This window comes from Ischnura elegans, chromosome 2 (assembly GCF_921293095.1).
Source record: "Ischnura elegans chromosome 2, ioIscEleg1.1, whole genome shotgun sequence".
Lineage (NCBI taxonomy): Eukaryota > Metazoa > Arthropoda > Insecta > Odonata > Coenagrionidae > Ischnura > Ischnura elegans.
The window spans coordinates 80,958,625-80,985,422 of NC_060247.1; the positions used below are offsets into that span (position 1 = coordinate 80,958,625).

The 26,798-nt window shown below is 40.7% G+C and overlaps 1 protein-coding gene across 1 annotated transcript in view; it reads left to right on the forward strand.

Annotated features, from left to right (window-relative positions):
- Positions 1 to 26,798, forward strand: part of LOC124153192 — a 75,004-nt gene that overhangs the window by 42,780 nt on the left and 5,426 nt on the right. The window contains exons 2-11 of the mRNA XM_046526292.1: positions 8,642 to 8,934; positions 13,031 to 13,342; positions 14,373 to 14,467; positions 14,900 to 15,062; positions 15,945 to 17,059; positions 18,861 to 19,411; positions 20,664 to 20,904; positions 21,994 to 22,400; positions 23,072 to 23,280; positions 25,857 to 26,030. Of these exons, the coding sequence (XP_046382248.1) occupies positions 8,794 to 8,934; positions 13,031 to 13,342; positions 14,373 to 14,467; positions 14,900 to 15,062; positions 15,945 to 17,059; positions 18,861 to 19,411; positions 20,664 to 20,904; positions 21,994 to 22,400; positions 23,072 to 23,280; positions 25,857 to 26,030 (3,408 nt within the window). The 5' untranslated portion in view covers positions 8,642 to 8,793. The remainder of the gene's footprint in view (positions 1 to 8,641; positions 8,935 to 13,030; positions 13,343 to 14,372; positions 14,468 to 14,899; positions 15,063 to 15,944; positions 17,060 to 18,860; positions 19,412 to 20,663; positions 20,905 to 21,993; positions 22,401 to 23,071; positions 23,281 to 25,856; positions 26,031 to 26,798) is intronic.

The following is a 26,798-nucleotide window of genomic DNA, read 5'->3' on the forward strand; positions in this document are numbered from 1 at the left end:
AAAAATAATAAAATAAAGATATCAGAAAATGAAGCTTTTTTGAAAAGTCTATTAGAGATTTTTTAGATTTCAGTGCAGTTTCGAGGAAAAAAAATCACTAAATAGATAATTAATTAAAATAGATAATTCTCATGTTTCATAGTATTTTTTCTTACGAAGTTACTATTTTTATTAACTTTTATCTAGTTTTTAAGAGCCAGGATAGCGTCAAAATCCATCTATGGAGATACAATTCCCCCAAATTTTCCGGTATGCCCCCTTATATCTCCCGAAAAGTAAGGAGGGCCCCATCATGGGCCCCAGCCGAGGACCACTAATCAACCCAGACCGCCCCTGGCTTCAGTATACCTTCTTAAAATTGCGATATTATGAACAGCAATTATGTCGATCGACTCCTCTAATTATCTATCAAAACACAATATAGCAAGCATCAGAGGAGCGTTCGGCGAGTATTAGTATACTGTTTTCATATCGCTACATTTCGTCAATTTCATTGCTGGGAAGATAATTGGGGAGGGCTCTTTCTTTTGTATACGTGGTTTAGGGTAGCCAGTCTTGCAAGACCTCCCCACATTACGGGATTGCTGAGTGTTTCATCGCCGTGGAAATCGTCGGTGGTCGGAAGTAGTGGCTGCCTTCGAGAGAGAATATCGCCTCCTCAAGATCTTTCCTCTTTGCGGGACACGAAGTCTTTTGTGTTCACGGTGCAGTGACTTTGACCATTCTGGTCAAACGGGTTTGTTTCCCAAATCTTGACATTAGACGCGCAGATTTGTAAATCAAATAGGATCTAATATGTGGGTACTCGCGACCTCATTACTGCTCATCGCTTTTTATTCGGTTTTAGGAAAATCTATTGGGTGATGTTTTTTATGTTCTCTATTTTATGTTCTGTTGCTTGTTTTTGCGTTGTTGTAATGAGAATCTATCATAAATTCTTGGTAAGATTCAGTTGTCAATTATCTTCCATGCGCACCTTCTTTTTTGCACCGGCTGGTGACATAACACCCCTCGCTGCATGCATAACACCTCTCGGCAGTCTGTAGATATGGGCGAAATTCAGAGCTTCAACTATGAAATCGTTTGTCTACATTTTCAATTATTTTCCCGTCCCCACGGCATTGCTATCTTAGTATTTGTGGTTATTTAAAGAAATATATTGATAACTTTGTCAATATCACTCTGTTTTTTTCCGTACAACCTACCGGTTTCAACAATCATTTGTCTTTATCAAGATGAAGTAAAATTTTTCACTCGTAGCCACATGTTTAGACTCATAGCTAGTAAAAATACATCCATATTTGAGGTGTGGGGGGAAAGGTTTAGACGATAGGAAAGAGGGTTGTGTCGGAAGAGTAAGACTATGGCGTGGAGGTCGGAGGTGCACGTGACCGAATATTTGTTTCAGGTACTAGGGGTGAACGTGACCGAATATTTGTTTCAGGTCGTAAAACAAATTTTTGTCGAACAGCTTTAAAAATGTCATTTTTTCAAAATTTTTAATAAAATTCAGTTTAACACTTTTGTCACTAACATGCGTAATATCCTCCTTAAAATCAGAAACATGATTAACAATGAGCAATGCAGCCTCGGATACGGTGGGTTGAAGTTCTCGCCTGCCAAACAAGAGATCACGAGTTCGAGCCCCGCCTAGGTAGGTTGCCCCCACCCAGGGCATTGTTTTTCGTGCACGTGTAATCGTTAACTTGTTGAAAAATCCTATTTAATAGGTCAATACGTGTTGTATTTGGTGGTGTTGAGATGAAAAGTGTTCCATAAAGTTATCACGCATACAATTGAAGTTATAAAGCATTTATGTTTGTCCTCCACGGGTTGTGTGATGTATGCAATCCCAACTCAGCAGGGTGCTTCATCGCAACGCTCTTTTTCTCAGCGGTCCGCTTCTTTCGGCGAGGGGGTGAGATAGACGGGGTTGCGTCTTCTTGACCGGAACGAGGTGAAATGGGAGGGGGTTAGGCTCTTATGAAGGAGAGGGGAGGGGAGGCGTGTGAAATGGGAGAATGGAGGATGATGGGATTGGGTGGGCGGTGCACATGTGCGTATGAAGAGACCGAGCGACAGGTGCTATAGTGAGTCAGTCCCCACCCCCTTCTCCCTCCCCCATCCCTTCATACCCTTTTGTCTTCCGTCGGAAGTGGCTCTCCGTGCGGTCCCAGAAGCGAGACCACCGCACGAGGGGGATCGGGTCCCCCCCCCCACCTCTTGTCTGACTACCGCCTCGGACGCGGGAGCCATGCTTTTTAAGTGAAAACTTCGTGTTAGCGAACAGAGCTTATATTTGCTATATTATTCGAACTCGCGATTAGTGGAGAAATTGTTAATAGACAAAAGGAAATCTATGAATACATGTATAAACATATGAACGACTATAATGCATTAGAGTTTGTATTTTATATCTATCTACTTCCAAATGATGCACTAAGCAATTTTTGCACGATGTAAATAACACAATAATGTGAAGAAAACATAATACCTATTCAGTAAATTATATTTAACTTCCTCTCTCAAAATTTCTTATGAACGTCAATACATCGTTTAATCACTGAAAATCAATTATCAGGAATTATCACTGCAGGAATATTTATCGGGTCTGAGTAAAAGCAATCCTATCGTGAAGACGATGGCAGACTGCACACTTAGAAATTTCATTAACTGTTCCGGTAGTACACGATGTGAAACTCGAGAAATATTCCCTAAATCCACAGAAAACCTGGAATCCTTCATTTACCCTCTTCAGCTTCATCTACGAGGCATAGTCCAAGCCAACACCAGGATGTGTGGCGCGGGGTGATTCAACAGCAGGCATGCAGCTTTCATCTTCACACAGTACAAATTTCTTGTTCGCGTGTCACAGCATACTCTTATCTATTTTCGACCTACAAAAAAACAGTGAATCTTAATGCATTCATATACATTACCTAACGAAAAACATTTTCATTTTAAAATCTTTTTGGAAATCAATAACTTATGAAACCTGTAAAGAAAATGATTTCCCTTTTTCATCTGAGATTTCGCTTCCCGCGGTCCCGTGAGTGCCGTATAAATTTTTATATTTTTCGACACTCTTAAGGTTCCGCGCTCAAAAGCCTTTGAATCTCTGTATGCCGCTCTCCCTGCCAGTCTTTGTTTCCTTCTCGCGAATACGAGCGCCTGTGTAGGAATCGGCCGAACTCTGTGGAAATGCTGGATATATTCCACGCGCGCCCTAACATTCAAAGGCGGCACGCAACATTCCCCCCTCCCAAATGTCGCTATCAGCCGTTTGGAACGTCTGCCGGCCCCCGGATACACCTTCCCCCCTCACACTCGCTCGTTCAAATCTCCAGCCGTCAGTTTGAGGGAGGACCTGTTAGTTTGAGCTGTTCCATGTCGAGTGTTCACCTTTTTATTCTGAGGCGGTTGATGTAATCGCCCGCTAGAGAGTGTGCGCCTGTGTTTTTATTTTTAATTCTTACTTCAATTACTCGTGAAACTGTGCCGTTGGATATATGAGTGCGTGAGTGTGCTTGTTGTGCGCAAAAACCAATTGAAATGTGTCGTTTCCGTAGGAGCCCATTTTCCAGCTCGTTTTCTTAATATTTCTCTTCTCGGTCGTTCAAATCTCCAGTTGTCTGGGGCGTGTTAGTGCAGCTGATCCGCATTTGGCATGTGTTCACGTTTCTCAACCTTAACTGATGTAATCGTGGATTGAACGCATCTCTTTGTTTTTTCAAGCTGCTTATTTCGTTTTCGAGTGAAGCTGCACCGTTGGATATCTACCGAGTGCGTCGGCGGGCTTGTGTTCACAAACCGATGGGAATGCTGTGAAACCGTCATTTTACGGACACCTCTTAATTACTAACTCCTCTGACCTAAGGACACATTCTCCATCAATCTCAGTACTCAGTGAGAAGTTTAGTGGAATTATGATATCGTATTTTGCCGGATCCTTGTCTTTCATATTTTTCCAATATTCGTGGGATATGTTTGCTACCAGTCCGTGTATTTGAGAAGTGTTTACTGCCCAAATGAACAATATGTTGTCGGTTCGATTATTTTTGGATAACCTGCCCTCTAGCTACATGCACTATTTGAAAATTGGCCAAAAATTACGTTGTTCGTGACGTTGTGTGTTTTCATCCTGGCAACAGCGTTTACACATGTCGTGGATCCCTTAGCCCGCTTTCGTCTCTCAGCAACTGACGTGGTTTCATAACTGAGAGTTTCTCATGGTTGTCGTCTCGCTCCGTCGCGTACATGGATTCCTCCGAATTTTCTTTTATCCCCCGGAGGTGTCGTTGCGGTGAATGAAATGGGCCCCGAGGTGAGGCGGACTGTAATTTACGACAAAAGTTTTTTATTTAATATATTTCCGGGCTATTTATCTTGTTTCACGTGATATAATACTCCTGATATCCCCTCTAATACCCCCACTGAACTCCTCAACGAATGCATCAATACCGACTGCCGTAAATTATTTCATCAGCTTCCCGTGATTACAGTTAAATTATTATAATTGTTGAATGACTTTGTAACGGCAGGATTTCGCTGTTTTAAATTAAAATTGGTGGTGATTCGTTGATGGTCATGACCCGTTTAATTTGAATTTGAGGCTTTGCTGAAGTTGGCCTACTGGAAGGAACGGAAGACAGGTGCATTCTGTCTTGGGCGGAAAAAGGTGTACGACCTAATTTGGGGAGTTGTTGGCGCTGGAACACGTGTGAGTCTTAATGTGTGTGTGAGAATACTGATCGTCTCCCAAGACTTCGGCAAGAGTTTCTCTGCGTGGCAAACGGTTGGAAAATAAACTGGAACGGACTATCAGTTACAATTAATTGTTTGCTAGTTCATTTCAACAAGTGTTTTATTACTGCAGTTTCGATATCTACTATTACTAGAGATACAAAGAAACAATGTACATAAGAAGCAACACACAAGTGTGAATATCATGATTTAGGCTCGCGTCTCTTCAGGTGATCTTAGGCAGTAGACCTACCGAGATTACCTATGGTAGTTGCCCATCCGAGTCTCATCAAGTATTGAGATATGACTACCTTCGGACCAATTAATGGCAAAAGCTCCTGTATGAAGAAGCCTCTGAGTCTATACAGATCTATTCTCGTTCTGCAGCTCCATTAGTATCTAAGGGAAGTCATTATAATGACTTGTGTGTACTTGTTGTAAGTGCATAAAGGGGAATACGAAGGAGGAGCAAACACGGTTTTACTGCTAAATACATAACGGAGGTTGCCTTACCAACGAGAATAGGCTCCTCTGCTTTTTTTCTCTCCATTCTATCGGCGAATATCCACAAAGTTTTGACGAACAGAAAATCGGACTGCTAGGATTATAGGAGGGGGTTTTCTCCCCTTCGACGCCACATCTTCTGCGAAGCGGCGACTCCACTGCACCCATCGTGGCTGCGGCCTCCGTTTTGGGGCCCTCGGGCCCTTCCTTCAGCGGCTCAGTGCGGCGGCTGAAGGCCGAGGAGCGAGTACGCAGGGCAAGGACCCGGCCGGGCGGAGACGACGCGACCGCCGCATCTGGCGACGACGATGGTAAGACGATCACGCGGGCGCCCCACACCCCTCTACTCGCACCTCTCGATCGCACGATAGCGGGAAGTCCGGGAATCCTTATCCGTGCGGGACGTAAGTGCGCGACCCTCATCTCAATTTTTTGTTCTGGAATCGGCCCCATGTGAGGGCGGAAATGGTGTATCTTCACGCACTTAGAGGAGGAACCTCTCCTCGTTTGATTCTAACTAGGGATCGGGTTTATGTGATGGCTCGAGTGTTAGCAAACAACCCTGGGCTTCCGGGTCCGATTCCCGGCGATAAAGGAGATTTTTCATCCCGCCTGCTGGATTTCTTAGTGGATGATACTTCAAAGACAACTCTACGTCCGTCAGATGAGAAAATGATCACATCATCTGTATAATTCTATAGAGATTAATTTGGTACAACTGGTGTCGGCGCCATTGCGTCATCAGGTTCACGGTGACGTCGATACAAGTAGTACCAAATATAAACTCTCTTAATTAAAGCATTGTTGATAATGTCATAATATCATAATAATCTTCCACAAGGTGGCGCCATAAAGTATTTAATTCAAGGATGACATGTCACAGCACTCCTTCCGTCGGGTGTAACGTTAACTGGACGTCGTCGCCTTGTGGTTTTTTTTTTAAGATCAAGCTAATATCGGGTTTCTCTACACCCTTTCATTCATGCATCCTATTCATGGCGAAAATGACCTCTGCTGCTAACCGCGTTCTCTAAATTCCATACCATTTCACTTATAAAATGATTCCTTATTAAATTGTACTGTTCCCGGTCTCAAGACGATTCAGCGTGGCGTGAATATTTGCTTCCATTGACTCATTTGTTTGGATATTGACCTCAACGGACATTGTATATTTTTCTTCATTTTTTTCCCCTTCACACACCCTTACTTTCGAAATTGGACCACAATTAACTCTTCTTAATCTAGTAAACTAATCAAATACTACTGAGTAACACTTACCAGTTTGACTCTTAAGAGGAAGTACTTCTGGGTAGGAGGCTATGTCGTGAATATCATATCGCCGTGATCCCGCTTAGGGTAACAACAATCTTCCTTTCCATCGTATTTCTACTATTTAAGGCTACGAAATATTTACATTGAAGTATATAGTGTGAATCCTGCAGCGATGATTGGTTCTGCTATAAGTTGCTGGTAATAAAAAACTCATTTTTTACATTTTTATCTATTTGAGTGACTGTATCGTAGGGTAAAGGTACATTAGCCATTATGACAATTTAATAAAAACTTCATAATTTCTAAGTTTGGAAATCTACCTATTCTGTTTCTTAAAACCCCTCTAGTTCAGTTCATTCGTTAAAAGTTGGCTGAAACTCAGTACACCAAGCCATTTTCTCAGAGCGAACTTCGGTACATCATCAACATCTTGTTCGGTAAAACCGATCCTGGTGGTGGTGTAACAGGCTAACACACCTGACCGGCAATCGGGAGATCCGGGTTCGAATCCCGGCTAAGTCAAACATTTTTCATGGCTAAACTCATCCGTTGATGTATTTAACTTTGCACCCGTGCGCGTGACTGCGTACAAAGTCACTTGTTCCTGCAGTGCTTTGACACTCAGTTGCTATCCAACGAAACGATCTTTGGATTTCTCTCCTCACAGAAAAATCTTCCAATTCCGTTGGTAAAGCATGTAATGGTATCGCTAGTAGTGGGCCCCGTCGTCCTTCAACTCCTTATCCCCTCCCTTACATCCCTATTCTCTCCATGGAGGCGTGGACGGGCTCCTATCACGATGGCGCCTCCCTCCTTTATTTATTCCCATCCCCGTGTGATAAGGAGTATCAATTGAACTATTGGGTCCCGACCCCGGTGTGTTGTATCCTTCAAAGGCCCCCCTTGGGCCCTCATTCGATGACACTCAGTAGCCTACCACGTCGGTGGGCCTAGTCCCTCTCAGAAAATAGGTAAAGCAGCGTTCACTGATTGGGGAGCCATGCGCAAAGGTTTCTTGCGATAAAAAGGGAATCTAAATCAAAATCGCTTTCTGCGTATGGCGGAAGGGCGGGCAGATACAACTCCAAAGTTCCCCATCTTCTCCGTCCCTCTCTCATGAAGTCATCGGCCAATTTTTCGCGAATAAACTGCAACACCTATGCTGCAATGATTTTGATGACAAATTCAACATATGGCGCTCTCCTTCTGAGATTTTCCCAGAAAAAAATCTGACTCATCTCTCACTAAATATCGAAGCCTTTATACTACATCAACCCCTAGTTACACTATCCTTGTTTTTTCCTTTATAAATAATGTAAATATACAAAAAAATCCGAAAAAAAATCCCTCACTCCTGACTTTGGGGATGACATAGTCATTACCACTTCTCATCCTGGAACTTTTTTATAAACCAGAATAAGTTCTCCTAAATCTGTTCATTTTGGAGTCGCTGATATTTATGAAACGGTCTGTTCTGTTAACATACCGCTTGTATCTTTGAATTCACTGTCTTAACTTTTTTCGTTGGTGATTAGGTAGGTAAAAACCTGATGGAAATTGTTAGGGTCCAAAATTTTCCTGCAATTGGCAGCGACTTTCTTTCTTTTCTGATTTTTTTAGTTTCCGTCGTAGCGAACGGAGTTATAGGTAGGGGGCGTAAGGATCGACCACCGGAAGCTTAATTCAGGACTAAATAGAACATTTTCTCGGTGGCATGGGTTTTGGAGGACGAAGGAGACGATCGCCCCTCACGTAATCCGCAATTCTTGAGAAATAGAAGACTGGTAGTAATTATCGTAGTTGTATAATGCCAGTTTTCGTTTCAACAATTAAATATTCACAATACAATCAATTTCTTAGTTATTTCTCAATGGAGCTCCGTTTTGTTGACAGGTTCGTCTACCTGTGAATTTTGGAGATCCGATTTCGAATCCCGGTCAAGACAAATGATTTTTTTTCTGTAGAATTTTCGCACGTGCAGTAGCGGGTTACTCCGCAAACGTGGCAGGGCCGCGGTTATTCCTTGTATAATATCGTTTTTCGGTTGCTGGCCGCAAAAATTTATTGTAATCCCTAGACGTTGAAAAATAATCCTTGCTTGAACGATCTTGATTCGTTACAGGAGAAGCAGAGGGCTATGGACCTTATAAGCCGGCCCCTGCTCCGACGACGCCGCCTACAACCCCCGCCCATAGACAACAGCAGCAACAACAAGAGTCTCCAGCGGGTGCAGCGGCCTCTGGTGGTGCGGAGGCTGGTCCACCGCCCTATAGGATGCCTCCGTTGCCGATGGTGCCGCACCAGCAGCAGTCCTTGTCCGAGCGGAGCCAGTTGGAAGGGCGACAGGGCGAGATGTTGCCCGGGGCGCCAGAAGCACCCTCGCCACCCCTACACACCCACTCCAGCAAATTCCCCGTGAGGATATTTTCATTCAAATTCCATCCGACTCTCTGTGTCCTCAGACGGTGATTTATTTCCTTATAAAATCGCTTCAGGTTTGAAGCTCGGTGGCGGCGGGGAAACGTCCTCGCCTGCCAAACAAAAGGTCGCGGGTTCGAGTCCCGCCTGGGGCCGTATTCTGTAACTCCAAACCGATCGGTGCGGCACCGATTCGTCGGGTGCGACGTCACACCGACTCCCGGTAAGAAGTCGTGCGATTCTGTACGAACCCGGTCGGTGCGGCACCGACGAGAGGACGGGAGATCGTCGGTAGCCGTACCGACAGCAAAGAGGTGTCGGTATGGCCACCGACTAGTGGGTTTCATGAATTCCCCGGTGCGCATTGTACGTTTTATTTTATTTTTACCTCATCACCGAGTAAATAATGAGGTTTTCTCCAATGTTATCTTTTTCTGCCCCTTCGAATACGCCTCTATAATTCACTGTGTCATCATCTATATTAATTACCTTGACAGAAATATAAGATAATGGTTAATAAAAATGAGGTTTGCTAACATATAATGACTTTCTCTCATTTATGTTACCGCACTTTCACTCGCTTGTAATAGGCTTTATTTCTCTCTATCATCATTTACTTGCTCCTTTGACATAAAAAAGATATTTTTGATTAAATATGAGTTTTGCCGCAATGTTATCACTTTATATCACTCTGAATAGGCGACTGTTATTTCACTCAATCATCAATTTGGCGTTTCTCTCGGCATAGAAATAAGATCTTTTTATTTAAGTATGAAGTTTGCCACAACGGTATCAGTTTCTTTCATTTTTAACGGGCAACTATATTTCATTTCATCGTCAGCCATTGATTCCCTTGACGATAAAAGAAGATATTTGTTAATAAGTATGAGGTTTACCGCAATATTATCATTTTCTCTCACTTGGAATGCGCAACTTATACATATGTATTTCACCCAATCACAATTTATTTACTTCCTCGTCATTACACTTCTTTTAATTGCACCCAGCTCCATATTTTTACACTTGTTTTTTTCAATTTCCTAACTTGTTCCTCTAATATTACATTTGCATTTGAATCCTACGTTCACGTTCCATGGTATGCTATTTTCGTCTGCTACGGTGCCAATGGCATAACCTTCCGTTGATAACATTTATACGGAACTTACTTAATGACAACTATATTACCAAATCATGAATAAATAGCATTATGCGGAACCAATATTTAAAAAAAAGAAACTACGATCTCAAGGATAGTTTCAATAATTCATTCCAGCAACAACAATCTCCATCACATACAAAATTTATTGTGATGTTGTAATATTGTTTCCTTCGATTCTGTAGGTACAGCAATACTACCACACATTATATAAGCATTGTTAACAACTTATCCAATATCGTTTATCTTAATCTAGCAATAAGTCGTAATTTCCGCAAATAAAAAGATTGAGAATGACGACAACAAACTGTGCCAATGAGTCTTCACTTGTTTTTACCCTTCTTTCATTGGTGGAGACACGTGAAACTTCGGATATATTCGGATTTTCCCTGTTTGGGAAGGAAGGGGAACCGTACCGACTGGTTTGAAACCGACGACCTTACAGAATCGCTGAAAGTGTCGTCGTCGGTGCGGAATCCGTTGTCGGTACGGTTTGATGTCCAGTCGGTGAGCTTGAAAGGGAAACCGACCGGTGCGGCACCGACGAAATACAGAATACGGCCCCTGGGTAGGTTTCCCCTGTCCAGGGCGTGGTTGTTCGTGTACGTTTATTTGTTAAATGTGTTGAATACGCCGATTTAAAATGGCCAATATGAGCTGTATTCGGTGGATTGAGAATAAAATTTTAAAAAATAAAATAAATGCGATCTATCCATGATAAAAACTACAAATAGTAATTTCCACACTTAAATACAAATCTAACAACCTACCATGGTTTCGACATTCTATGTCATTTTCAAGGTGATAGGTACAACAAACAATCTCTCAGTATTTATATATATTTTTATCAATGATTTATTTATTTATTTGAGTAATTACTCTCATACAGCATCTCTACTGATTTACAGTGACACATTATCAAACATAAAATATAAACGTCGACAATTAAAACTAAAAGTATAGGCCAAAAAGAGTAACAGCTGATTGACTAGGATTCGGTATATCTTCGGGGATACCATCAAAGAAGAAATAAAATGAATTATTTGATAACAATATTAGTATTTGTATATAGTATGTTCGGTTTTATGTAGTTTGGCCCTCATGTCATTGAAGTTGATATATTTGACACACTATTTTCCTAGATTTCATATCACAGTGTATGCGTATAGCAGTGATTTTGAGTGGGCATGAGCAAATCCTTAGATAATTCTTGCAACCAAGCCCATACCAGAAAAATCTCGGAGGTTTACTTAGAGAGGGGTGCATTTTCTATGTTCTATCCTATGTAATAATGGGATGATGCTTGGGTAATAGGTGACATGCTATAGGTAGTATTTTGGCAAAACCTGAGTACCTATTAGCTTTGTTAGGAGTTTTTATGCATGGGGATTTGATTGATGGATACATGTTAGGTAACTGATTATGTGGTTCTCCATGTCAGTGGGACAGTTTAATATAAAGCAGTTTATAAAGCAAGTAATGGTGGTTGCGGCATTTCCAGGATACAAGGACCTTGATTCTCTCACAATTGTCAGTATTCTAGTTGGTGGCAATCTTGCCACATTGGTAAAAGTGTATGGTCTTGGATTTCTTCAGGAGTAAGGTGGAAATATCGAAAAATTCTTGAAGGACCAGCTCATATCCCAAAAATGGTTTGAGTGAGTGAATTGTTTCTAACTATAATCTATTCACTTCATTTGTATGGGTGAACTTTCTTGAGAGCCTGGAAGGTTTTGCTAATGGGGTAGGGGTAGTACTGAGAGAGAGAGGAGGAGCGAACTTAACATTGCCAAATGTACATAGCCGCCCTTGTTTGTCACTGAAACGTCAGCGCTGAGACAATATACCTACTCATTTGGAAGGTATTGAGGATAATCCTCTCATAGAAGCCCATGACATAGTCAGCTACCATAATGAGTGAGGCACTGTTGATGTAAGGCATACTTGAAGACATACAAGGAGAACGCGCGAGGTTTGGCAACATTGATCCGCAAGCAGATTCATGATGTTAACTTCACAGAGGTTTGAGAGCTACTGACTGAGGCCCACTGTCTGCTGTTTGGCCAGAGGAAAGTCACGTGTCGAGAACTTTCCCTTCCCTCGTCCCCACTTGCTATAGCCACACCCACCAGCTCACCCGCAAAGATTAAATGAACAGAGAATAAATCGTATATTCTTGGCAATTTCATTTATACATGACCTTATACATACTTTATATTACATTCACATACGTTGGGGGGAAGTTATTAATATGATTAAGTGGCTACAGATTACTAGTGTCCAGGGGTGATAGTGGAAACATATTGATGTAGGATACTGAGCATAGCTTGACCGAAATGGAACTGTTACATACAAAATGTATTGCGTCATATTTTATGAAGGTTTGACATCTGCATTAAACACTGCATATAATTTATTTTCATGAAAGGATGTGCATTAATATTATTTATTCTCTGCCTTTAATATTTTATATTTGTACATCTGCTTTATTGATTTTTCAAATATCTACCAAATGAGTGATTTTTCAAATACCTAATCATCCGTTGCCTATCAAATACCTAATCATGCATTGATAAGGTGAAAAATAAGGACCTGCAAGCGTGTGAAAAATAAACAGTATATGTATTATCCAGAGCCTAAATGCCGTTTTACATGGGGCACGGAATCGCGCAGGTTAGAGCTGCATTAATTTTGAAATGGCATGGAATTGCGCGAATGCATGAACAAAATTAGAACAGGGACTATTTTGCCAACTCATGTCCACGTATTCTCGCATGTGTTCTAGCAATTCACCGCTTTACACGACACAATTTTGACTGCGCCTTCGTACACACGTCAGATTGTGCAAGTACGTGCCCCGTGTAAAACGGCATTAAAATAATGTGGTGTCATAAAATAAAAATCATATATAAATTCATCATTTCCATTTCTCATTAGATCGAGCGAGAAGTTATTGTGAGCAGTGCAGAGAAGACTTCCGACACGTTCAAAGCCAAGATCCCCCTCATCCAGGACTATGGCAAGCGACTTGTCGGGGGTGTCGTGGGAGGAAGTGGGGTTGGTGGGATGGTGGGTGGTGGAGGGGTTCGAGGAACGGGGGTGGGGATGTCAGCAGTGGCTCCTGATGCTCCCGTCAAGCAGATGGCGTGGACCGAAGGTGCAGGGAAGGCTGCTGGACGGAAGGTGGGGCCCAATGTCCCACAAAAGCACCAACTTCCACACCCGCATCACAAGCCACCACCAAACACTGTGAGTATCGTCATCATTAGTCGAAAATCCTAAGATTGGTGTGACGCTGCTCTTCATTCCTCTCTCCCATCCACTAGCCTTTTCATAGTGGCTTATTTCTTCTCTTTTACAACTGTGTGTGTAAGAAAGAGAAAAAGGAATATTGGCTTCTATCATTTCGGGGCACTTGCTAGAGCGTACATAGGAATTTAATTATGGCCAACCGCTCTTATTTTCATTTGCTTGATTCACTTGCAATAAAGTTATATGATTCTATCCAAAACTTTGCAAAATATTGCATTGCCTATGGCATGGTCAGATTATCAAAAACACTGAATTACTTGAAATGTACATGATAGAAATTCAATTTGCCAAAATATGAAGAGAACAGTATGCACAGAAATCGTACATTTTGAAAAACATTCATTCTTTACATTGAAAATTCTTTCATTTTAAATTGATGTCGTCAGCTGATGGGAGACCACCAGCCCAGCACTCCAGTTTATTGGACATTAGGTGTCACTTCTAGGCCAGATTGCTGAGATTTTATTATAAATTAAAGCAAAAAATGAATTTCCTAGATGTATAGGGAGAATTTTCTATATGTCAGTCACTGAATATTTTCCTGTTTTTATTCTGTATTCACATTAGGTATTGATAGTACCATCATAATTATGGACCTCATGCTCAAAATGATGCAGGAAAGTGGTATCTAATATATTAAATTGATGTCCACTAACCAAGAAAGAGTGCCCCCAATCCTGAACACACTATTCAAGAGGAGTTATTGTACCGTTTTCGTCACAGGACGAAGGACATACAATTAACCTCGCAGAAAATACATAAATACACAATAATATATATATTAACATTATGCTAAATTTAACTCTTCTCTTTTTGAGTTGTCGCACCAAATAAATATAAGAACCTGTGAAGCAGCTCCAATATATTTTATTTTGTTCCCTTCCTGTGTAGCTTGTCCATTCAGGCTAATTATTTTGATCCTTTCTTTCCTTAGCAATTCAATTAATTAGTCATGTGGTTTATTCAGGTTTCTCATGGAGGCATTTATGGACAGCATTTCCAGAGCCCTGATGTTCAAAATAGGCAGATGTGTGAACCAGTAAATCAACATCACTTCAATGGGTAAGCAGTTTGTGGCATGGTGAATTATTAATTATAAATAGGCTGATCTTTTTTTTCATTTATTACATTAACATTCAAAAATACTTTATTTGTGCTATATTTTTACATGTTGGACGATTGCACCATAAAGCTGAGTAACCATTTACATATTTATGAAAAATTTCTCGGGATTCCCACCGGGTGTGGTATTGGATTAATTCTCCCAATGTTAAGAGTAAACCCCTGAAGACGAAGAAATTTTTCATGAATCTATGCACTGGGAAAACCTAAAATATTACATATACATATTGCCTTAAATGCAGTGGTTGCCAACCTTTTTTCACTATTAATTTTTGTGGACATAATGTTTCTGTTACTATAAAAAACTGATGCTAAATAATACTATGTGAGCGTAATATGTACTATGTTTCCTTTGGCTTGATCCCCTTGTAGGCAGAAGACAGGGGCTATTCCTCGGAGGGATTGGAGCCCGATGAGAGCCACAGATAATGATGGGGTTGGCCATCGGAGTCACGGAGAATATGTGCAACCTCATCAGCAATCTGCAATGAATGACTCGGGAATGAAATGGTCCTCACGGAATGCTATGCAAAGTGTATGTAACAAAAATTTCATGCTATAATATAGTCTTTAATTTTTTTCAATGTGGCTTTCCTTCTTCTGCAATACACAGTTGATGAACTGTTGTAAATCTTCTGATCATTACACAATGTGTGAGCAAAATTATGTATATGTGAAAATATGATTTTAAAATCAATTTTTATTAAAATATTAAAATATATGATTAAGGATCATTATTATATGGGCAATCTTTTTGTCATGCCTACTTTTCTTATTTGGGGTTATTGTATGTATTTAATATAATCTTAATGACGGTCTGTCACTACTTTCCAATATTTTGAATTTGATCATGTACTCTGTGCAGTTACTTTCCTATTACATGCAACTTTTATCATTTTTTTTTAACATTACCAGAATTTATGTTAAATTTACAGTCAACATCCGTAGCTAATGTACTCGTATATTACCTCTTGAAGCACACTTGCTCTTTTCCTTGGCAAAAGCTCTAGTCATTCTGCAATATCATCAGATGCAATCCTATCCTAATGACCACTTGTATTATCGCATACTTAGGCTCATGTGTGTTCTCACTAATAATTTAAAGACATGCATAGATACATTTCAAGACAGTTCTATAACCTTTTAAATTTCATATTGAAGTATCATTGCATCTTCTTAGTCATTTTGAATGGACAGAAACAGAAAAGAAAATAGGAGAAGGAACTCTAATATATAATGTAAATTTTGGGAATAGGGAATCAGTATCAAGTTCATGTATTTTGCTCTGTGTTTCATGAATGGTCTTTTTTATATCTTTTTTCCACCACTCTGTTGATGTTTGTGATTTTGTGAATGTTAAACCCCGCATTCAACTAAATTGGAGTCTTTTTAAATGCTATTTTTCTGTTATCCACAGGGAATGTACGGCAGTGTGACCCAGTGTAATCCAAATCCCCACAAAGCTGAATCAACTCAAGAAGATGTCAAAGGTGATGGTGCAGTTGCTAACTCTGGTGCTAGCCAGAAGGTTGACGATACGGACGTAGATCATCAACAATCAAGGACTGATTTTGATGTGGAAGCGAACACTGGTGATAGTGACAAGTGTGGAGGGGGTAGACTTTCAAACCAACAAGCATCGAGCAAGGCCTCGCGCACATACCACCACATCAAGGACATGATATCGAGTCGCTTTGGTGGGGGCAGCAAGTCCTCGAGGGAAGGTGGAGTGGGTGGAGGTTCGGGGGTGGGAGGGGATGGGGAGGGAGGTGGGATGGAATCTTCGACGACGGTAGCGAGGGGGGCAGGGAAGGAGGGAGGCCGACAGCAGCAACCTGGGCTCAACAATTCAGGATGCACGTCCAATGTGAACTTGACTGAGGTGAGGGGTTCCCCAAGGCCTCAGCCTTGTACCCCACAGCAGCCGTCGAATCGCAAGTCAAACAATCTCGGAGAGAGAGAGGAAGGCCAACAAAGGATGGAGAGCCACTACCACCAGGCCGCTCAACAGTTCCGCAAGACAGACAACAACAGCAGTAATAGGCCGGAAATAGGTCCAGGAATAAAGGAACAATGTGTCGATCAACCACATGGTGGTGTTCGGAGAGATCCAGTGCATCAGAAGGGGTACCAGTGGGGTGCATCGCAAGCTGGTGATGATTATGGGCAGGCAGGGATTCAGAGGAGTGTTTACAGGGATGGTTTGGAAGCAGCGAGGCAGCGTGCTGGCAGTAACTTGCAGCTGGACGATGAGCATAGGGACCACAGGAGGGAGGACACTTCCGCTGCTGACTCAGTGCTCAGGGAGTCTGTGACTCTTGAATTCTCGATGGGATCCATGGGGATTGGAGAGCCAGCATTCTATAGCACTCCTGTTGGAGAGCAGGGGAAGCAGAACAATGCCGCCAAGTTAAGTGGATCATTTGCTCTGAACGGTAGTGAAGGAGATGCAAGTGCCATGATGCAGAATATGAGGCCACAGCAGCAAGGTAACACTGGCCACCCAGCTGACCAGGGATTTAGTAACTCAAAGTAAGTTTCTAGAGTGGATAACTGCCATAATTTTTCTTAAGACTTTCCCAGTGTATTGTCTGTGGATGCTTCTGTTTGGTTTTCATCCAGGGTTTTTTTCATGCTCCGAAATGTTTCCATAGCTTACTTCAGTCTTTAGGGATGATTATTTTCCTTCAGCATTTGGTCATAATAGCTGAAGTCACAGCTTTGGGCTTTCATTGAGTTTAGGTCTACCATATGCTGTGTATGAAGCTCTGTGTTATGTTTTCACCCACGGTAGGTACATTAAAATAAACACACCGATGTCTCGGGATTTAACTATTTATTCTACAGCACACGATCACATACAACCGGCCAATGTGGCCACACAACGCTTCTCCATCACTCCCACCAGGGGATGCCACATCACTCAATAGACAATAGACTGTTGAAATACAAATACACCACATTCTGCTCAGCTACTGTAGACTTCTCTGGTTTCCTCAGCCAAAGGCAGCACTTGCGTTCCTTTAACCTTGTCCCCACTATCCTTCCCTCATCTCCCTCTCATACTTCATTGCATTCACACATTATTACGTATACCATTGGAGTCTCATATGCGCCCCAGTAAAAATTTTACCAGTAGCAATGCTGAAAGTGAGAACACTCAAAGTAATATCAGTATTAAATATTTCCTTAAAGGCAAGAAAAAAGATGGCAAGAAGCTTGAAAAGATTGTATTTTCATGAAGTGTGTAGTGCTAAAGTAATTGTTAGGTTTGTGAGCCTTCCTGCTTGTAGACTCAAAATGATCAGATGATGCATGCAAAATAATTTACATATGCATAGGTACATGTTTGTTACGGAAGTCATATTTTATTCTTATAACTTTGCTGGTATGATTACAACACATTTATTTTTATTTATATGGACAGTGAAAATATCAACAGAATAAAAAATTGATTTGTCTAAGTCACTTCTTTGAGAAGAGTGCCCTCATTGATTCTTGCATCTTTCTTGGTGGGATTTCATGGTGTTTGAATAATTCAAAAGTAAGAGGACACCATTAGAGTAGACCTTTAGCACTTATGTGCCAGTCATTTTTGGTGTCTTATTCAAGGGCTTGCTTATCAAAACTAGGGGAGGGGGGGCAAGCTGTGATCATTCATGTTGTAACATTTTAGCACAGGAGAGGTTAATGAAACCAAAGTTAAAAAAAAATTATGATGGAAATTTACTACTTTTTATTATCATTTGCTTGGATAAATAATGATTTTTATTTTAGATCCCTGTCTTAAACTTACATCATTTTTCTTCAAAATAAAATTTGTTCAAAGCTTTGGTATTGAACTAAAATTATTTTTGCTTCTAGGGTGAGCAGCTGCCCTCTCATGCCCCTTGCTGGGTGCGCCCATGGTCTTATTACCCACTTAAAATTATGCAATCATTTTGAATATATTAGGTCATAAGAAATATAACCCGGGCAGCATTTGCCTGTATTTTAATTTGAAAATTTTATCTTGGTATTTTCTCAGATGCAATTTTTTTATATTCGAGAAACATGTGAATGTTGAGAAAGGTCTACTCTATCCAATGTTAAAATTTTAGGACAAAGCATAATTTTTAAAATGAGTAATACATCTACAAAATACGGCTGGGTTAGAGGAAGTAATGCATCCTCATAATTCTGTCCAGTAACCAAGAACCCATCCAATGATGAAGTATTGACATTTTATGATTAATCTTCATCAGAATCAATCTCGAATGATTCAAGCATATTGTTCCCAGGTGTTTTTGGCGAATTGCATAGCCCTTTTGTGATTACCTTTATCTCTTTCCAGTTACAGTAGGTTGGGTGGGGAAGCCAAGGCGGTAGTAGGAGGTAGGAAAGGGGAGGAAGGCGGAGGAGCGGGAGGTTCTAAAATGGCTTCAGGTGTTGGCAGAGACGGTGTCCCTGTGAGGGGTGGGGGTGAGGGCCCTGGAGGAGACAGAGGGAGGGAGGAGGAAGAGGATGGAGACGACAAGGACCAAGGCAGGGGCGGTGGCTTCTTGTATCAAGAGGGAGTCGTAGCGTCGACTTCCGTGACTATTGACCTCGGCAGCGGGAGTGGCAGCTTGGGAGGTGGGGGCAGCTCTGACTACGAGAAGGCCACCCACAGGAGTGGGAGGTCGACGTCGACTGATTCAGGGCGTGGCACTGCTGGCCAGGGTATTGTGGGTGGGAGCCGCAAGGGCACTCCACATGAGGAGAGGAGGGAGAGGAGGGGCAGTGGTGGGAGGGGGCTGGACGCTCCTGGGGCTACTCGTTTGGATGGCGTGGGTGCGGATAGGGGCAACATGCACCACCCTGGGTCACGCAATCCGCTCTATGGACATGGAGGGCAGCGTCCACGTGAGTCTTTCAATTCAAGTGCCTACATCTCCTATGGTGACAGTCCTTTTCCCAAGATACACTCTTCCAATACATTTTAACTCGTCGTGTACAGCTGTGTTTAAATCCCTCGTACCCCTCTGTTTCGGCAGATATTTAAACTGGAACACTTTAACATGGACTCCTCTCTTCCGTTAATCTAGTATTGTAAACAGAACACAAGTAAGGAAATTAATGCGTAATAAATGCCAATGTGTGAGAGTAGCTGCTTTAAAAACATGACTCTATTTAAACAAAAAATGTATGCAGGTATTCTAAATGCATACAAATAATGCAAAAATATATTATTAATCATAGTTGGCTGTTACATATTAAAAAAACTGATATAATGAAATTATATTGGCAAATTAAAAGGAGTCAACAGCAAAAATGAGAATTCTCGTTATCCGTCCTTAACGCATGGCTCAGGAAAAATGAAGGTTCTCGTGATCTGTACGCAACGTGTTAAATAAGAGTGCATGCGATTGGTAAAAAACAGTAATTCAAGATACAGTAAATTTACCAAATAGCAAGAATGGGAAGGTAAGTTGAATAGCTTCTGGCTTAACTATGTGGTAGTTGAATTTCACTCATGAAACAAATGGCATGGCTTCCTTCCGCAAGTTACTTTCCTTAATGTGACATTTTCCGACATATCAGTGTCCTTTTCAGGTCCAAATATTGACATATTTTGCTTGTGTCTGTATATCATGAAGGGAATTGGTTGGAAGTGAGGGTGAACCCAGGGATTAGGCAGCTAATGGTGGTTGTTGCATGAGTCGGGGTAAAGTCTAGTCTACTGGGTGTTTTTAGGAGTTCATAAAAGAATCTGTTTTGGAATAATTGGCAGAAGATCCAGTTTGCAAACATTTATGCATTGAGCATAATTTATATCACACACTTTAAATGGTGATTTTGACATTGTGAGTGATTAGATGTATTATTTTCTTAATAACGTGATGAAAATATGTAATAGCTTTTGAAAATTAAGCAATGAAAATTACAACCTTGATTTTAGAACTGAAACTGAGAACCAATGCCAGGAACTGAACCAGAATCAAAAATAACAAAAGAGTGGAACTGACCCATTCTTAGTATTTATGGAAGAGGAAATGAATATTGCAATTCAAACATGGCGAAAGAGTGGGATCGTGATGAACTTACAAGAATGATGTTTCTGTTGACTTGATAATGATGGTAAATGATTCCTCCTTATTTTTGTTTTTCACGACAGCACATGACTCTGAATGGGTAGATGTGGTGGAATCAGAGCTTCAACAGATATTGGATCCTAAACTCCACTCAATGGATGGTGGCTATGGTATGACGACGGTGTCAGGTGTTGCCAATTCAGTTGTGAGTGAGAGCATGTCAATGACACCGCCACTGCCTCCTCTCTCCCCTGGAGGATCCCCTCCATCGTCGCCACTTTGTGCACGCAAGGATGGTGGGAAGCACTATAAGCTGAGCTCCAGGTCAGTTTATATATCCCTCACATCATGTAAATTCCAGAACTACATATGTACATATTTTAAGTCTTGTGTTTTCATCTCAGCAGGTTAATTCAATCCAGTTCTATGCTTATTCAAGGAAAAACTTCTAAGACCTTAGCCTGTACACAAAAAATATGGGTTGCAAATTAATTATATACTTAATGAATTTACTTGATGCTTGCATAAAATTAACAGAATCATGTAAATGGCGGGATGATGCATTTAAAGCCTTGCCTCAGATTGCCTTCATAGAGTTCAATCCATGTTCTCACCAGGTATAGCTCTGTTGAAAGTTCCTCGCACATAAATTTTCAGAATGGTTAAGAAAAGAGGGAGAAGTGACTGTGGGTGAGGTTGTTTGGAGGGAAAAGCAAAATTTCACCCCCACTCTAGGCCTCTGGGAGAAAGCAGGGTTAATTTGGTGGCTAATCCAAGAGGGGTAATTTTAAGCTGTTTATACCATGAAAGAAAATGCTGGGTGTTTGGCAGTGATGAGTGCAAGTGCTCTCAATGGAAACCCTTAAGTGAAATAGTCACTTTCACTTACACTACTTTCTCCTCAAGCTTTGTCAAAATAGATTTGACCTGGCCAAAAAAGTCCAATGAACTTTTAACAGTGGTGTACATACTTCAGGGAATAATCTGTTAATATTAAAGTATTGCTGTATACATACATAGTATATGTACTCAGTAAAATGTTTTGAGTATGTATTAAGCTTTTACAGTGGACTTCTAAAGTTTTTTATATGCTGCTGCAGTACATCATTACATCCTGTGCTATGCTTAGTTTTCAATTTTTTTGTTGCCTTGTTTGTAATACTGCACTGCATGGTGTTATCTCACTATTCACTCATGTGTAGAGCCAATTTTGCCAATAGAGGAAATGCATGATCAATTTCTGTGGAAATGATCGTTAATGAAAGTTTGCAAAACCTTTGAGACCTCTTCAAACTTTCATTATTGGTTTTTCTGTGCTATATTGATCTTGCAAATTGATTTGCGTTAGTGAAATACATTCTAATGCGTGGATAATATTGAAACACTACGTATGTATTTCTCTTTCTGTTACAGCATGCCGTACATCAACAAACCATCAGGGCATGGGGATCGCAAGGGTGGCAGTAGTCACTTACTGGTTCAAGGGGGCGTTCCACCCCACCACATGGCAACGCAGGGGAAAGGGGTCGGAGAGGGCAGTGGGGCAGCAGCTGCACGACTCTATCAGACTGTCTCGCACCCAAGCGGAATTTCCATGTCTGCATCTAAGGGGGGGAGACAGCAGGAGAGGATGGGAGGAGGGGTGAGGGGAGGCATCTCGATGGATGCGGGGTCAGGTGGGCCAGGGCGGTGGATGGGGAATGGTCCAGGCACCAGCAAGCAGGGCCCCGGTCCAGGATTTGTGGACCGAGGGCGGATGCCCATGAGGAAAGACCTCCAGTACCATGGAGGGCCAGGCAGCAGTATGAAGCCAATGCTTGGTACGTGAAGCTTTTTTTCATTTAACTGTACTGGTTTTACGAGGTTCTTAATGCAACTACATCAGCCAATAAAATATGGACCTTTTGCCTTTGCTCTATATCTGATAGAAAGGGCTTATTGACTTATTTTTCACGGCCCTGATCCTTTATTTCTTTTGCTGTCAATTGTGATAGAGTTTGAAAAAAAAGAGGCCCATATATTTCCATTTATCATTCACTACTTTGCCTACTTCTCCAGCCATTCACTGCAAAAAATTGACGGTCCTCGCAATTCACAGAACTTGCACAGATAAGTTGAGGGCGTCGCAAGCTCATGTCGATCGGAATAACGTTTCTTTGGCACTCCTATCTTCCTTTCTGTGGTTTTTCATGGCTCATTGTTGTTTACATTTTTGTAAGCGATTTCTTCCCTCAAAGAGCTTTGAAGGAGATAATGGACTGTAACTTTAATGTAGTCACCATCTCATGAAAAGTGCGTGACAACCTTTGTGGCTATTTATTTGAAACTTCCGAAAGAATGACCGAGTAGTGAACATTTTTTCTGCTCTGGAATTTTATGTATGATTAAACTTTCAAATTACCCTACTTCCTTAGTGAAATTTTATAAATTACTTCCCATCTGTTTTTTCACTGATTTCTTTAGTTTCTTGTATTATTTTGGTTTCTTTCAGGCAATGCTGTTCCTCTTGCTTCATTTGGTGCACCACCAGGTTTTGACAATGGGGATATGACGTCAACCACCACAGGATTGGATCTTGATTCAATGCTTGATGGGCCAACTGAGAATACTAGTGAAGAAGACATGAGTGCCACAATTGACACAACAGATGCCCATGCAATTAGGAAGCAGTTGGAAGGATTGGAAAACATGTATTCTGAGGTTTGTCATTCCATGCAGCATAGGTATATGCTAGGATTAAGAGTGATTTTTGGCTCATGCACATGGGACCAAGATTGATATGTAAAAGATTCAAAATCACATGATCTCCTTGTCCGATTTTGCATGTTAGGGGAGATCACGTAATGGCTGATACTAGATCTTATTTTCATCAAGTTATTGCTCACAAAGAATTGAAGGTACAGCAGACTCCTGATTATCCGGCTGCAGTTTATCCAGGTTGCGCGTTATCCATGCATGAGTTCATGGTCCTTCAAAGTTTTCTGCGATCTTTATAAAAAAATAAAATCGGACGTAATAGCACCACGATATTTGCATTTTTTAAATACAATGCTACAGCGGGCAAATTAGTTCCATGAGAATCCCCTTCTTAAAGTGGAATTAATTTATCTACTTGCTGACAAGGAATGTTTCAAGTTTACTTGGATGTCTGCTCTAGCATTGTAGACGACGATAAGGGGCAGGAAAAAACTCTTCATTAATTTTAGAAGATTCTTTAATGGTTAATCATTTGTAAGTTCAGAGAAATGTTACTTACAGTCTTTAATGGTATATTTCATATCGCAAATGCGTAACTATTGCTGTGGCCTCGCATGCGGTTGCATACGGCTAAAGCAAACCAGGGATTTCGTTGCACTCGGGCATGTTTATGCCGTTACCAGTCAAGGCCAAACTGGAGAGGAATGGAATAGTAGAAGTGAAAGCAGTAGGGGAAGTCAAAGAAGAGATAGCATGAGTCGCCTGCGTCGACAAATTGTCTTAAATCCTGGTTTCCTGTAATCGCCATGGTGCGATGGCATAATTGCACGCCCGTTGCCTTCACGGCAGTTCCATGCTCCTCTTTTCCAAGCATAACTGTGTGGTATCAGGCTCAGTGATTACAGATCCGCATCCCGGGGAACTTGTGCGAGATGCGACTACTCGGCATGGTACCTATCAGTGTAAGTTCCGATGTCACGCAGCGGTTTCGAAGCATTCGTGCAAACCACTTTTCTGAGTCCTCACAGCCACGGGTGCGTGGTTTTCGGAAACCAGGTATTACATACATATAGCAGTAGCAATACGAGTACACTCACATTATCACCGCAAAAACGATCGCGATCGGGAAGAGAAGGCTCTTATCGATTTCTGAAAACAATCAAAAAGAATAGACAATGTGTGCAAGGAAATTGTTTGATTTACAAAAATTATGAAAATTACAAGAAATAAAAGTAAAGTTTGGATTATCTGTGTTTTTTGATTATTTGTGCCGCCTCTCCCCATCATTAGCCCAGATAAACGTGAGTGCACTGTATAAGTATTTTTTAATGAAAGTTATTGGGTGGTTGTTATTTTTTTACTTTTTCACATTTTCCAGTGCAGTAATGAAGTTGGGTGTTTCAAGGTTAATCTCAGCTTACGGTTATTGCACAACCACTATGCATACTATTTTTATAATTTCTCTGAGGTCAGGATAGTGACTATTTCTTTGTATGAAGACACTTTACAATTAGTGGATAAAAATGATCAAATCATTAAAGTCTCATTTTTATATATGTACCTTTAAAGTTGCAACAATATTGACATTTGTGTTCTGGAGTGTTTTCACTACTTAATTATTATGGCAATGCTGAGTTTTGACAGTGTAATTAAAACCACGAGGAACAATATTGTGTACCCGAATTTGTATTATACAGTTGAGGACTTTAAATATGGAATCCTGAAACCCATAAATCCAGAATTGCTCATGGCTTACTTTGCTACATAAGCATCTACGTAGAGGTGTCATAGGTGACCACATGCATACCCTTCACTATGGAAAAATACGAGCGATGAAACAAGTCATCAGCTTCACTCTCCTTGATTACATGACTTAGAGAAATGGAGAATTCTCCTGTCCTACTTTAAATCAAAGAGGAGTTATTAAAAATGGGAAATATCTTCGGGAAGGCCCTCAAGACCAGAAATCCAGAAAAACCAGTAATCCAGAAACCCTTTGGTCCCAAGCTTTCCGGATTTGAGGTCCTCAACTGTAGGTACCTACTACATTATCCTGATCCTCTTCATACTGAGGACTGAATAGAAAGTTTTATTTCACCCAGATAATAGGATACAGCTTGCACTTTGAAACGAATGTATTCTTGAACTGACTCACCCACATGAAATCCAGAAAATACATTCATAAAAACATTTGAGTCAGATTTTATCTCATGGAATTTTTCAATCATGATGATGAAAGAAAAAAAACTGCTTACAAAATTTTCCAGTTAAATGAAATATGGACTGACCCAGATTTCAATGTGTAACTGTTATTCTCAAGGTGCCATGGTTGTTTCTCATATTTCAATTTATTCATCGTGCTGATATTCTTATCACAATGTTATTTATGTTATTAATTATGATATCACAATGATGAAGCAAATGCTAATATTGTTTTTTTGCTATGGAAATGTTTTAAATTTATTAACAGCATCCAAAGGATTCTTGTAACAAACATTTATCTGCATTCCATTATTAATTGAATGGTAAATACAACTCATTCATGTAGTTTCAAGTGTATATCCTTGTCTTCTCCTCAGGTGTTGAAGCTCTTGGGGGTAAAAAAGCATGGAAGCAGGTATCAGCCATCTGATCCAAGGATTAACAAGAGGAGAATGTACGGGAGTTTGTCATCTTTGCCTAGTTCTGCTAGCAGCAGACCAGTGAGGGATAAAAGACGACATGATGACCGTAAAAAGGTGAAAGATATAAAGGTATTGATGAAACTATTTTAAAAGTCATAAGAATAATAATGCATTCTATTTCTGCAGGTAACTAAGTGAGTGAGAAATAGTCACAGGGTAGTACCGTATTTCTCCAAATACAGTCTTCCTCTGATTATAATCCCCCCCCCCCTAATTTTGAGGCTTCAGTTTCGGAAAAAAAATTAAGAAATGCGTTTGAATGTAGTCCCCCCTTTACTTTTATCATGCACATTTTTGAAAAAAAAAGAGGGGACTAAATTCAGATAAATACAGTATCTGCAGTTAGGTATAGGAAATAATTAAAATACATCTACTGTGAAATCCAATATCATCTGCACTTAAGAGCAATTTTCTTGATGAAGTTGAGCTTGGAAGATCATTTTTTGTAAATAATAAAAAGTAGAGGACCAAGTATTGAGCCTCGTGGCACTCCTTTATGCACCTACTGAGGACAGGGTAGATTTTGTACCCTTCATGGTATGGTATGAGTGTTTGTCTTCTGTTCCGGGTTTCCAGGAAAGATTATCCAGCTTAGGCCATTACCATTTTTACCCATTCTTACCAGTTTTGGAAAGAGTACCTAGTGGTTTTTGTTGTCAAAAGCTTTGCTGAGATCATAAAATATGTGGTATTATTGCTTTCAATGGTTTTTTAGATTTGATTTAATAACTGAAAAATAGATGAAGTTATTGATTTATTATTACTGAATCCATCTTGTGTCTCATTTAACACCTGTTGGGATTCAAGGGATTACATTAGGTGTGTTTATAAGACTTT